The sequence below is a fragment of the Saccostrea cucullata genome, unplaced genomic scaffold (assembly GCF_032062105.1).
Source record: "Saccostrea cucullata isolate Sc308-1 unplaced genomic scaffold, CSIRO_AGI_Scuc_v1 ctg6422, whole genome shotgun sequence".
NCBI lineage: Eukaryota > Metazoa > Mollusca > Bivalvia > Ostreida > Ostreidae > Saccostrea > Saccostrea cuccullata.
The window spans coordinates 13,755-28,721 of NW_026928461.1; the positions used below are offsets into that span (position 1 = coordinate 13,755).

Consider the following 14,967-nt stretch of genomic DNA (forward strand, 5'->3'; position numbering starts at 1 on the left):
AAGGCATTGAAAAATAATTTCACACACATACATAAATAAAGAGGTTTTTAAAGTACATTGTAACTTAATTTACTGAAATATATGGTGATTGCAAAAAGAATTCAAGCTCAAAATTAAAGTGCATTCACACAATACAAATCAGGAACGGAGCAAACACGAACCCCTAAAACATCAGAGGTGGAATAAGATGCAAGAAACCAGATATTTTGCCGATTTTAATCAACCGTGTCCCATCAATACTCCGAATACCAGAATATTTGGTCGGTTTATATCAAACGTAACGAAGAACACCCTTCAGTAAAAAAAAATATCGTAAAGCAAAAACCTCGTTATGCCTAGGTCACATTTCCCGGCCGGTAGCCGTAGACGGGTGGTATTCGTTGGTAATCCGTGGTGTTGACGATGCCCTAACATCGGTCCACATCGGCCTAGTAGTCCTTACAGAATCAGTCACATTATCCAGTGATGGGTATTCGATGGGCAACCAATGCCTTTTATGATAAAAAATGGCGTGGTTATCGGCCGGACTTTCAAAGGCCCAGCGAAGCATTGCTAATCATAAATCGATGTTCCAGGATAATCGGTCGATGTATATTACATCGCACATACATTGGAGATCATCGTTCGAACATCGGTTGACTACGGGCCAATGTTTGGTCGAACACCGACCGATGATCGGTTGGATCTGTTGGACACCACTCAACTCCCCGATGACCTCAGATTCAACGGATATTGGACGATGCTCGGCCATACATCGGCCGATCCGTGAAAGATGTGTTAATGATGGGTTGCCGATGAGGAGCGATGTGAGGTATCGTTGGAGACATTGCTGAATTTTAACTACGAATTATTTCCTACCGATGACCCCACCGATTCGCAAAATTGCCTCAGTCACCTTCCGATCACTAGAGGTGCCCGGCCGGCAACCACGCCATTTTCATCAAAAAACGCACCGGTTTCTCATCGTATACCCCATCGCTAGATAATGTGACTGATACTTTATCAATGAAATGGCAATGCGAGTTTCCTTGCATTTTTTTTATTTTTGTGTCCTTAAATAACAACGGGTCTGACCATTTTTGAACACTAGTATTTTTTCTACAGTAATATTTTTTCAATATATACGAAGACCTCATTCTATATTTCTCTTAATGCCTGAGTTATAGCATTCCAGAACTCCTCTGGAACTTCATTATCATTCCAGATATATCTGTTCTCTGATTACGTCCTTCAAAAATTGCGGCAAGACAGCTCCAAGATCTTTGTCCACAAGAATATTGTTCAAAGTTGTCTCCCCTCCTCTATAGATACTCTCCATTCGAGCCATTTGAGCCTCATATGTACAAAATTCAGATTGTAAGAAAGCTTTACTCAGAAAACAGACAGTACGCTTGCTGTTGTGAATAGCATTGGTAATGTTTTCTGCTACGTTAACACCAATTATAAAGTCACGACTGTGTATGCAGAATTTAAAATTATTTTCTCTTTCAAGCTTCAAAAGGTTTGGTATAAACTCGGTCCTTTCACTTTCAGCGTACGAAATGAAAGCATCAAATTGATACTCTCTTCCGGAGTCTAAGACCCTTGAATATCCTCTATAACTTCTCTTACCAGCGTAATACAAGTATCGCAGTTTCCATCTATACCTATACATTATTGCAAATGATATAAGAATAATTGTGACCAGTAAAATAATGGTAACTATGACTATAGTTGTTGTAAACGACGATTAGCAATGCTAAGTGATTGTAGCTTAGGGGGTAATTGATAAAGATACAAAGGTGGTTAATCTCTATATTCCGTTTCCTCAATAGTAATTTCTTTCTCTTTGTTACAACTGTTAGAATTATAATTACAACCGAGTTTCAAACCAGCTTCCTTGTCTGTTCGGTCAATGTCGATCCTTTCTAGATTTGAAAGAAAGCCTCCTTCAAATATATATTCCCCGAAAATCAGAGGGTTATTATTTATATTGATGTAAGTCAATGACTTGGGAAGTTAGTTGATGCTCAATGATGCCAATCCTGTTATCTCCCAACGACAATTCTCCTAAAGTAGTATTCCTGAGATATTCTATATGGTTTATTCTTAATATCAGCGATAGGCCATTCTTACAATGAAGACTGTTTGCACTAAATGTTTGAATTTTGGTATATTGCAGATCATAAGTAATATTGGACAATACGGATAACGTTAGGTCTCGGTTTTCTGAAACATCTAGATATACAAGATCATGTAAGTGTCCAAAGGCTCCTTTCTCTATGTACTTGATTTCACAGTTTAATAATGTAAGTTTTTTTTCAATTGTTTGAATACATAGAACGTGTCATTCTCGATGCTTTTTAGAAAACAACGACCAAGATATAGCGAAAACATAAGAACTTCGATCGAATTATTTTTTTCAAATGCGTCCACGAAGTTATGTCCACCTAATCCATTCAGTTCGATATGCCTCAGTGACGAAAGTCCGTAAAAGCTCCCATTGGAGTACTTCATTTCCTTAAGCCTACTGTCAGGGATTTCTTCAGAACATTTATCGTTCATAAGTAAGGTATCGAGTTTTTTCAGGTTCTCAAAAAAGCATGATGGCCACTCTCTATGTTCTGCCCATAGACAATTATTTCCAATATTTAGCCATTGTAGATGCCTGTATCTTGAAAGAACAGCCTTTTTCGGATTTCGGATATTGTTATCGCTTATATCTAGCTGTACAATCTCCTGTGGCATGTCGGTAGGAATTTCTGTGAGACCATTGTTATTAAGAAAGATGCATCTAACATTCTGGTAAAATCTTGGAGAATAAGTTAGGCTTAGCGAGCTGCAATCCGCACTTAGCAGTCCTCTTTCGAAATAACATTGGCACTTTGGTTCAGAAGAGCAGCTCAATTGTAGTGTCTGCTTAAAAAAAGCCAGGAAAACAGAACAATAGAGATGCGCTGAAACTCATTTTCTTGAAGTACATTGTATAACTATCGATGCTTTGTCTACAAGGTAAATGAAGACGAACTTAGCAAATATGCACAATGCATTACATTGCTTCAGCCCCAACGTCGAAAGAAAAAGATGAAGATCCCTTGTTGGTATCACTTTGCAGCTGGTAACAGTAATTTATGTATAGAATAAAGTGAAAGAAATGTAGATTTGATGTAATTTTTTTTAAGGACATATGATGCAAACTTTATCCCGATTTTATGAAAAATACAGCTAAAATCATGTTAATATCAGTTCATTCAAGTCACAAAAATTCAAAAATTATGTCTGTTTTAACACTTTTGTTTCCCATCCAATGACTTTTTAAAATACAGCCCCCTATGACCGGGGAGAGACCTATATTTTGAGGTCAAAATGTCAAAGATCAAGGTTGTAAATTCAAACATTCTATGCGTGTTTGTGATTAACTTTAATTTCCTGCTGATATCTCAAGAGGCTTTTGAGTTTTTTCAATTAAATTTCATGCTATAACTCCCTAAGTTCCTCCCGCCTTTTATAAAGTGCTTCCGCCCCCCCCCCCCCTCCTGGGTCAGTACATTCTCTTTTTTTTCTTTCATCGTGGGACTCAGATTCTCTGACTTAGCTTGTTAATTCAAAATTATAAAATAATTTCATTTAAACTGTTAAAGGGACAAAATGTTTCATACATTTATAAGTATAATTGCAGATAGTTGGAATCATTTACATAAAAACATTAAAAATTTATACCAATTCATGCATTCATTTCTTGTTTATGCTTGCAATCTGGAAGTTCTGATTGATTCTCCCATTTTTTGTTAGAAAGTTAAAGAATCATATAGTTTTTATCATGTTCCGAATCCGTCAAAAATTGCATCAATCTGCTCAAGAATTATTTTGAAAATTCACATCGTAAATTTATTATTATTTTTTTTCGTTCAACGTGTATACATATCATAAGAATATTTTGTCAATAAAATCCGAGTTTCTATTTTATTCAAAGTTTTCATGTTTTTTCAGTAAAATATATATATATATATATATATATATATATATATATATATATATATATATATATATATATATATATATATATATATATATATATATATATATATATATATATATATATATATATATATATATATATATATATATATATATATATCATAAGATAAACAGTGAGCGTAAATAAATGAAATATGGTGATACCAAATATAATTTAAGCTCAGAAGTTAATTTAAAAAATACAAATTAGGAGTTTAGGAAATACGAACCTTTAACAGGTCGAGACCACTAGATTTTCTGATGTCAGAATAAATTTGCATGTAAATTAGCTATATGTTTACTTTACCCACTGATGAATGAATCGCAATGCATTGTGGGCTACTACAAGTACTCAGCTGTGTTGAAAATAAAGGGTAACTTAAATTGTCCCTTGGAAACTTATTTTCAATTCTTTTTTGAGATATTTTGAAGAAATATTTAAAATAATGTATAATCTTTCATTTCTATGCTCACATTTACAAAATTTGCTTTATGAAGCCTTATATCAACTTATAAAACATCGGCCTTAACCATTGTGCAAAGAGACGTAGACCTGTGCTAGCTACATGTATCGTGTCGATAAAACATTGAGTTTGTTTTCACGTGAAATACGTGTACATAGTTTTAGCAGGTAGTATATATGTCCTTGTATTTAGACAGCAGGAGAAGGTGTTTAATTATTATTTAACCCCTCAATATTATTTTATGTACATGCAGACGTCAAAGCATCTGTACGGTATTCGAAGCAACTATTAATCATCTAAAACAACTCCAATATTAAATGTGAGCATGGAGCAATGTCTTTACAATATAATCTTTCAATTTTGATCTTATAAAGTGATAAAGAAGCTCTACAGATTTTCCGGTGACGAGTTAAATAATATGTAGTAAACTGACGAAAACCACGTGTCGCCATTGAATCGTAAACACGTAGTAGAGTGTCATGCTTTGGGACTTATTCACTTGATTGGAGAAAGGTAGTAACGAAGACATCGTCACGTGTTGAAAATTCCCTTCCATATAAGGTAGTGATCTCGACCTGTTTAAAACACGAGATACAGGATCAGGTGTCATGGATAAGTAAGGATCCCCTTCCGCTGTATGCTCCTTGTCATGGAAAATCGGAAATCCGTAGAAAACTCAATGTGTAAATAATTGACCTAACAATTACCAGGTGCTATGAAATACGTTTATTAGTATTTGACTTATTCATATAATTTATTATTTATGCTCACAAAACCATCGAATTGACCATAGAACTTCCGATATGATGACTTTAAATAAGACTGTGCACATTGTTATTTTTTTTCCTTATGTTAATCAATAGCTTGATTCGTTTTATAAAAATTGTTTGTAAGTAGTGCATGATATTGCGTATCAATGCAGCTGAAAGACACCTCATATGCAGATGAAAAATTGTTTATTGCTACATAAATAAGGGAAGTTGACGACTGAAAATTTAAACCATCACGTTTATCTTAAAGCTTTGTTGTTAGGTTAGCATCTTTTTCAAGTAAAATATTCAAATATGAAGCAGATGTCTCAGACACTGAGAATCTTCAAATGTTTTCCGAAATTTTGTCAAAATTATAATTTCACCATGCTTAGTTTTGATATCTCACATCAGTTCAGCTACGATATTACTGCCTACATCAATGCATTGCTAAAAGGCTCTCTACTGCTAATGTTAAAATAAAGATTTCGATTTTCTCTGATGTGGAATTGTTACCTTCAAGAAGACTAATTTTCTTTCATAACTTTTGGCGATCGATACAAATTCAATTTTCAAGTTCACAATTTGATTATCCTTTATTTATTACATATATTTTAAAGTGTAATCCTATACTTCATCCGTTTAATGAAATTGATACTTTCAATGGCATATTTTCATAGCCAAAATAACGAGAGTATTATTTTTGCAACTAATATCTCAAAATTTGTAGCAAAACACCCCTTACCCGTCAATAGATAAGATAAAGAAATACCATTTTATAGGCAGCAACATCGAGCAGACCGCCCTAACATTAAACCTTACTGCAAAACTTCCGATATTACGAATATCGAATAATATAATAAAAATATTACGAAATCGTAAGTTTTCTTTGATGCTGAGTTATACAACTTTGTATAATTGTCTCTGTAATTCTAAATTATAGCACACATTTATAATATTTTCATAAAATCTGACAAAATTCTCACACTCCCAATTTACTTGGCAAACATTTTTAAAGTTGCATATTTGGGTATAAATATATGAGAAATATTGCTGATTTCTGATTAAAAAAATTGAATATGTTACATGTATTGTGCAATTTCATCGTAATTTAACATTAATTTACATTTACATTCAAAGTCAATATATGTTCTTCCTCATTTTAACATAAAATTGATATTTAAGGAAATTTTCTATAATGCCACTTACTGCATAGAGTAACTTTCCAATCCTTTTTTCAGTAACGAAGCAATTCTAAATAAGTTTCTCCATTTTCAATTAAAATACAGAAAGAAACACTAGAGAAAAGGGAAGTGAAAGAAAATATAAAATTCGGTACATGTTGACTAACCTAAACGTTGCTTTATGCTTTATGATCCAGAAACATGTTATGCAGCTGCAGGAAGATTTATATAACCCCATTAATATTAAAAGATATTCCGATTTCTCATAAATGTGGAAGGACTTTTATTTAATGCAAACAAATATGTTTAAGTACAGACAGAGTGAAGTTCAGTAAGTAGTCTCTGTTCGTTAGATACCCTACCCTTATTTCCATAACACAAATATTCTTCCTCTTAAGGTTCAGTTGTTTATTGTGAACCTTAAAAGACTGAATTTCCCTGTTGCAGTAGGTGAGGACACCAATAAGAACCCTAATTTCTCGTATGCTGTAATTGCCAAGTGCAAGTCACAATTGCAGCGTCGGAGAGATTTAAAAATCAAAGCAAACAAATTTGAGGAGCATTCGCTATGTCCAACTCAATGCTGGCAAAGTGCGAACCGAGAAAATATTGGTTTCAGACACCCGCTACTACATTTTACATAGATGATTTATGCAGTATATATCAACTAAACGTTCAGATATACATGTAATAGTACATTTGATGAAAATGGCTCCTGATCCTACCTCTGATGTTTTGGAGGTCAGTGTTTGCTCTGCTCCTATTTTGTACTGTTTGATGGACTTTTGATCTTGAATACTGTTCGTCATTTCCATATATTTCACGCAATTATTAATGTTCAGTATGATTTTATGCAGAAGAGCTGCTTGTGAGATAGACACACAGTTTCGGATCCGGGAAATGAGAGGGGCAGTTTGGGGTCTGTTTGGGGCCCAGGGCCACACAAAAAATCATTTATTAAGTTTAATGTATTTATGGACGCAAAAGGGGGGACCCGACTCCCTGGCCCCTCTCAGTGACATGTATGCAATGAACAATCCAGTAACTGTTTTGGGTTACAACCGTTTAATATATTTTACTGTATATAAGCATTTTTGCAGTTTACATGTTTAACACAAATCATGTGTGTTTAAAATGATTTGAGTAAATATTTTTTGAATTGTTTATGATTTCCTATGTTTGTAATGGTTTAAAAGATTAAAACCGAGAGGGGGCGTTAAACAATAGTCAACCAAACAACAAACAATTGGGGGGGGGGGGGGGAACAAGCTAGACTAAGTTTGTTTACTGGTAGAATTCCAATGTTTAACCACGTATAAAAAAATGTTTAATAAATAAATAAGATTGATTGGTTCAGGTCTTTTTTATGTGCCTCAAACTTGTCAAAATGACCAGTTTTCGACAGCTCTCAACACACTGAAGCGATACTAGTAATATGATTGATTGGTTGTTGTTAAACGTCTTTATATGAAGTGTACATGTGCTTCTTCATTAGTGGGTGTATTTGTTGTAGTACAACAGTAGCTATATTTTAAACTTCCAATTTCTTTTCTCTGCAAACAATTACGAGTTTAAATTGACAGAAACAGATTGCTATGAATAACTACTGAAGTATATCTCAAAACAAAATGCTCTAAATGAACTAAATAATAATCTAATAAACAAACATTTTGCACTATTTGAGAAAGATATATAACACAAATTTATACTTTGGATTGATTGATTGCATATTGTTTAACGTCCCTCTCGAGAATTTTTCACTCATATGGAGACGCTACCACTTGCCGGTGGAGAGCTGCAAATTTTGTCCTATACTCGGCACTTAAGGCCATTGAGCAGGGAGGGATCTTTTTCTTGCCAGCACCTACTGCGACACGGGACCTCGTTTTATACGGTCTCATCCGAAGAACCGGTCTCCGCGTCCCACAGTGGGATTCGAACCCGCGACATAAGGATTGACTCCTAACTTTTCGACTCTAGAGCAGACGCTCTAACCACTGCGCCGCACGGGCGACGTAGTACTTTGGAAATTCAAACTAAGATTTTTATTCATTTTGCTTTTTTAGCTCACCTGATTCCCATGAGTCCTAGTTTTATTTAGAAATATATTGGAAAAATCATCTCCTCAAGCACCAGTGGGCCTAAAAGCTGATACTTAGGTGGAAGCGTCCTGGGGTAGTTTAGATTCTAAATTATAAAAAATTAAGATGGGAGGGGGTAGGGGGCAAACAATAGATGTAAGAGGAGGGGAAATCTGGTAAAGAATTGCATCACCAAAGCTACTCAGGTGTGCGATGTGGCCCATGGGACTCTTGTTTTATTTCATTATTATTGAAGTTTAAGTTTTATGTTTTTATTCCACATCATTTTGCAAATACAAGGAGATTTATGACATGTTTTGTTTCAAATAATTAAATGGTATGCAATAAAGACCATAAAAAAGAGCATCCTTTCCAGAACACCTAAATATGTATAACATTAACCTCATATGATTTCATACTAGCAAAATTAGGGCAACAGAAGAAAATCGAGATTAAATACTTTACAGTTTCTATCAATTAGACTTTTGTAATACTAAAAATGGATAACAAACGGGCAATAATGAAAAAAAAAGACAAGAAATGCACTGAAAAAAATTGAGATGCTATTGTTCAAATTCTACAAGAGTTGTTTGTGTATATTTAGCAACATTGTCCCAAATTCGACTCTTTTGCATTATCTCTAGAGTTTTCTTACTTGTGAAATTTTATTGATAAAGAAAATATTGAAAATAATTGAAAAATGAGGCATTTCCTGAAAAATACTCATTAGTCATTAGCAAAAAAATCAAATGCATTAAACATAAACACACATTATTATAGCAGAGATACAAAGTTGGGTATATAATAATACTAATTATTTTAATAGTTTAGGCTTTGCGTTACATATCTTTTAGTCCCTGAGTCAAAGCAATCCAGAACTCTTCTTGAATATCTTTATCATACTCCAAATATGTCTGTTCTATTATGATATCCTTTAGAAATTTCGGCAATACATCTCCAAAATCTTTGTCTGCAAGAATAATTCTTAAACTTGTTTCCCCTCCTCTATAAATACTTTCCATTCGAGCCATTTGAGCCTCGTATATACAAAATTCAGATTCTAAGAAAGCTTTACTAAGAAAACAGACAGTACCCTTGCTATTGTGAATAGCATTGGTAATATTTTCTGCTACGTTAACACCAATTATAAAGTCACGACTGTATCTGCAAAATTTAAAGTTGTTTTCTCTTTCAAGCTTCAAAAGGTTTGGTATAAACTCTGCTCTTTCACTTTCAGCATAAGAAATAAAAGCATCAAATTGATACTCTCTTCCTGAATCAAAGATCCTTGAATATCCACTATAACTTCTCTTACCAGCGTAATACAAGTATCGCAGTTTCCATCTATACCTATACATTATTGCAAAGGATATAAGAATAATTGTGACCAGTAAAATAATGGTTACTATGACTATTGTTGTTGTAAACGACGCACATTCAAGCTCTAAAGAAGAAAGTATTTTGTCCAAATTGCGCAAATGAATCCTTTTTCTATCTGTGAACATGCAAGTATAATTCTCTTTGTCAACAAAGTGTTTATTTAAAGAATCTTTCATCCATTTTAAGAATTCCCTGCTTTGGCATGTACATTGAAATGGGTTGCTTGACATCTGGATAAAGAGTTGTTTCTCTCTCGAAGCATCTAAGAAGTCCATTGATTTCGAATCCAAAATCAAAATTTTATTAGAAGATAAATCTATGCTACGCAATTTAAGGGCACCTGATAAATCAAATGTGACACTTTCTAAATCATTATTACTTAAGTTTAGGTGCTCAATATTTGACGCAAATATAAATATATCTTTATGCAAGTAGGTTATCCAGTTGAAGGACAGATCCAGAACCTTCAAACCACGGAGGTGATCAAAGACATGTTCCCCAGATTGACGCTTTAATTCCTTTCCTAAAAGATTTCTTGATAAGTTCAGGAATAACAGGTTTCCCATCCCCTGAAATGACTGTTTCGTAATGTTGAAGCAGAAATTATTTGAGAGATCAAGATATTCTAGACGCCAAAGTCCACTAAAATGTTGAATATCATATATCAGATTTCCCTGAATATGTACATGTGTTAATGAGTTCTTAGATGTTATACCGTACCTGTTATCTACTAATGGAATATACACTTTTTGATCAGCAATGCTAAGGAATTTTAGCTTCGGAGGTAATTGATAAGAAAAGAAAGTAGGTGTCACTCTATATTTCGTACCCTTCACAGTAGTAATTTCTCCCTCTTTAGTATCACAACTATTAGAATTATACTCACGACAATTTAAAGCAGCAAGTTCGCAGGAAACATTTCATTATTCGAATGTTTGCAGGAATTTGCAAGAACAGTAAACAAGTCAAATCAGCCAATGAAATGCAAGTTGGCCATTTTGAAATGTTTGAATTGAGGTTGCAGTTTCTAATTGGTAAGAATTGATTTTAGATTTTGAATATTTCTTAAATTTAAAAGGTAAATGCATCCTGTCTCACGGATAGGCTTTTTGATTGAATGGTCAATGTCTAACCTTTCCAAGTTCGATAAAAAGTCGCCTTCATATATATAAACCCCAAAAATCAGCGGGTTGTCACTGATATTAACATACTTTAATGTGTTAGGAAGGAAACTTACAAGCATATGTTCAATTATTCCTATTCTATTACTTCTCAAAGACAACTCCTTTAGAGAAGTATTTCTAAGATATTTGATATGATTTAATCTTAATATCAGCGAAACTCCGTTCGCACATTAAATCCAATTTGCGATAAGCGTGTTGATCTTTGAATATTGTAGATCATGAGTAATATTGGATAACACAGATAATGTTAGGTCTTGGTTAGTTGAAATATCCAGAAATTCCAGATCGATCAACTGCTCAAAGGCTCCCTTCTCTATGTATTTGATATTACAAGAAGATAATTGTAAATGTTTTAATTTTCGGAATACATTGAATGTGTCATTCTCGATGCTATTCAGAACACAGAGACCACCATGTAGCGCAAGTACAAGTATTTCAATCGAATTATTTTGTTCAAATGCGTCCTCAAAGTTATGGCCACCTAATCCATTTACCTCGATATGCCTCAATGACGAAAGTCCGTAAAAGCTCTCATTGGAGTATTTCATCTCCTTGATCTCACTTTCAGGGATTTCTGAACAATTATCCTTCATGAGCAGACTATCAAGTTTTCTAAGGTTCTCAAAAAAGCGTGACGGCCATTCCTTATATCCTTTCCATAAGCAATTTTCTTCAATATTTAGCCATCTTAGCTGTTTATATTTTGACAGACTTGACTTTTTTGGATATCGGATATTATTATCGCTTATATCTAGCCGCACGATCGATTGCGGCATATCAGTAGGTATTTCCGTAAGATTATTGTTGTTAAGATATATGCATCTAACATTTTGTTGGAATTTTGGAGAGTGAGTCAGGTTTAGCGAGCTGCAATCCACACTCAGCATCCCTCTTTCGTAATAACATCTACAACTTGGCTCTGAAGAGCAGCTTAGTTGTAATGACTGCCTCAAAAATGTTAAAATGATGTAGAACAGTAGAGTTGCAACGGGACTCATTCTCCTTAATATAATATTTGTCGATCCTTCGTCTGCAGAGAAAAAAGGGAGAAAATTGACTAACATAGAATGAAGAAATCTATTTCTGGTTTGAGATTAAGAAATATAGACCCTGGTTGATATATTTCCAGATGGTTTGAAAGATTTATTTCAAGTAAAGTGTATCAAGAACAAAAATGTAGATTCAATGTCTATTGCCTTAGAAATTTATTACTTTAAAATCAAATATTTTCGTGGGTTCAAATGTTCATGGTTTGAGGAAAGTCTTGATTCGGGGGATTAGCTAAAGTAGATGAAGAATTTTTTAGTAGTTATGTAACATTTTAAATTTTGTGGTGGATATGAATTCATGGGTCTCTTTATTCCTCGAAAACAGCGAAAATAAACCCCTCGAGATATTTGTGATTTCACAGTATGTTAAAGTACATTAATCTTTTAATTGTATCATACAAAGCAACTTAAAATGCTGGGATGATTTCGAATATTTAACACTTTATTTGATCAAACATATCATTATACCACATTATAATTATTCTACACAACGCGTTACCTAATTGGTTCTAGATTATCACGTGATTGGGCCATAAAACCTCATATTTCACGGTTGTCGGCATGCTTTTCATCATATTATACCTTTTTGGATACCTATTGCATATTCCAGCAATAGTTATCGTTCGTTGAAAGAAAACTCCTGAGAGTAGTAGACGTCACAATAGCCTGGTTTACATTACAAAATTAATGATAAGTGATGTGTCAAAGGGCTTCAATAATATTACCTTAAAGATGAAAGTAAATTTGAGAGCAATGCCGAATTTGAAAGTTTATGTTCAAAGTTTTTGCATATATCGGTATAATAAATAATTCACTGCATGAATGTTTGGGAAAGATGAGGATTTATGTCGAAGTCCTCGGGGAAATTGATATTTCTCGGCTGAATAAAACTTAAAATTTCCCTCATTATCATGCAACAATGTATGTTATTCTTTAACATGTTAATTAATCGTCTCATGAAGATAATCACACAATGAATTTAAAATAAAAAACGGCATAAAAATCAAATTCATATGTCTTACCTGTTTGTAATGCTTCTTGTATATTATAAGCAAAGATGCCAATGAAATTTACAGTCCATTTTAATGCGAATCAGATATACAATGCATTTTGATAATCATGAATCTATTAAGTATACTTTTTTTTTTTTACAATCGGTTTATAAAATTTAATGTTAAAATGAAAAAGAGGCCGCTTAATTATCCGTCCAAAGCCTACTTACAGGGGTTGAATTTCTGTATCCTTTGTGTTCCAACCAGGAAGTTGGCATTTATTGAGTTGTTCATTTGCTGAAAAGAAGACGTATTGTAAGACATGAATTACTAGTATCGTGTTATGAATTGTATAAGAAAAACATTTCTTCGAACTTCAATATCTAATTCTGTAATTACATAGCTAGATGAATACAAATTGAGCAAAAGATGTATCTCTACAAGGCTAGTACAATAATTTGATATGAGCTGGAGGGAATGGTCTTTATATCTATGTATATAAATTGGACCCATTCCCTTATCAAGATTTAAAAACCTTATACATGTATTATTTTTTCTATGTATTTCAAATGTCTACTTTAAAATTGTTTTTCCATTTCTTGGGGATTGAATGCCGTCTTTGAAATTGATTGTAAAGTTTTTAAGTTCCATCTAAATTAAAAGGGATTGTGTTTCGCCTTTTTAGCTGTCGTGTCAAAGGCTCTGGAAGTAGCTGCGATACTGTTCAAGGTATTAAGAAATTCCCTCGTAGGACACAAATACTCTTAATTACGGCTTAGTATCTCGGTCTTACGACTTAGTATCTTGACATAGTCAAAATAGCAAGATCTCACGCATCTGCACGTGCACTTCGTTTTGATTGGCTGAAACTAAAGTCTTACTATCTTTCTCGTTTTTTGACAAAATCCTTTAAAATTTTGAATATGGTCATACATTATGAAGATCTACAGCATGATATATAAAAATTTTCATGAAAGCATGTGCATGCACGTGTGCTGCAATCTGATTGGCTGAAACTTTAAATGCCTATCACTTTCTTAGTTTTCAACAGAAAAGGATGAAATTTAGAACATGAATAGGTACAATGAATTCCTACATTATTGTACTATAAACATTGAATGCACGAACATGGTTCCATGCACACACACGCATGAAATACGCAAAATGACAAATATATTTAAAAACAGTAGCGTGTATATTTTAAAGATTCTTTTTATTGATTCTCACGATACATAGATATGTGAATTGTTTAGACACGTGCCAAGATCACCTTGCATGTGCATGCACATACAATGCGTTAAATGACTTGCAGTTGATATCATTTCAGCTTTTATAATTTTTTTAATGAAATCTTTCGATACTGATAATATTTTTTTAAAAAATGTCTTACAGGACTTAGGCACAAAAAGGGAGTTGGGGAACGTTTGGGGAACATCTGTAACGGTCCCCGTTACAATTAACACTAGTTTTCTTCTGTATTCATTCAACGTATCTTAAGGTGTCAATACAACATCTAAATCACACTGAACTGCCATCCGGTGCGCCGTAACGTCATCAAACGTCGCCATTTTGCGTGTGGTATGTTTACCACTTTCCCATTTCGAATATTCGGGAAACTGCCAAAAATTAACTAAATGCCTTGAATTTTTGTAAAGACAACAAAATTGATTTTGGAATCAAATTAAGGTAATCTTTATCTCAGTGTTATGTGTTTAAAAAACTTTTATTCCGAATTAATACGTGTGTATTCTCTAGTATAACCTTGGTCTTTTGACCATGCGCAGTAGGACCGTACCCTTTGCACATTCAAATATAATAAAACCTTTATTTTTATTCAATATATTATCAAAAAATTATGATGCACTTAAATATGATCAATAAACATTTA

At 33.5% G+C, this 14,967-nt stretch overlaps 2 protein-coding genes across 2 annotated transcripts; both read right to left on the reverse strand.

Annotated features, from left to right (window-relative positions):
* Positions 1-1,062: 1,062 nt before the first annotated feature.
* Positions 1,063-11,097, reverse strand: LOC134277681 (toll-like receptor 4). Its single transcript, XM_062760007.1, has 3 exons — positions 11,092-11,097; positions 9,317-10,735; positions 1,063-1,720 (listed from the first exon to the last, which is right to left on the reverse strand). Exons 1-3 carry the CDS (start codon positions 11,095-11,097, stop codon positions 1,196-1,198), a joined length of 1,950 nt encoding a protein of 649 aa, XP_062615991.1. The 3' UTR covers positions 1,063-1,195.
* LOC134277679 (toll-like receptor 4) lies at positions 10,960-13,361 on the reverse strand. The gene is made up of 2 exons (XM_062760006.1): positions 13,310-13,361; positions 10,960-12,068 (listed from the first exon to the last, which is right to left on the reverse strand). Exon 2 carries the CDS (start codon positions 12,034-12,036, stop codon positions 11,209-11,211), a length of 828 nt encoding a protein of 275 aa, XP_062615990.1. The 5' UTR covers positions 12,037-12,068; positions 13,310-13,361; the 3' UTR covers positions 10,960-11,208.
* Between the last annotated feature and the right edge of the window lie 1,606 nt (positions 13,362-14,967).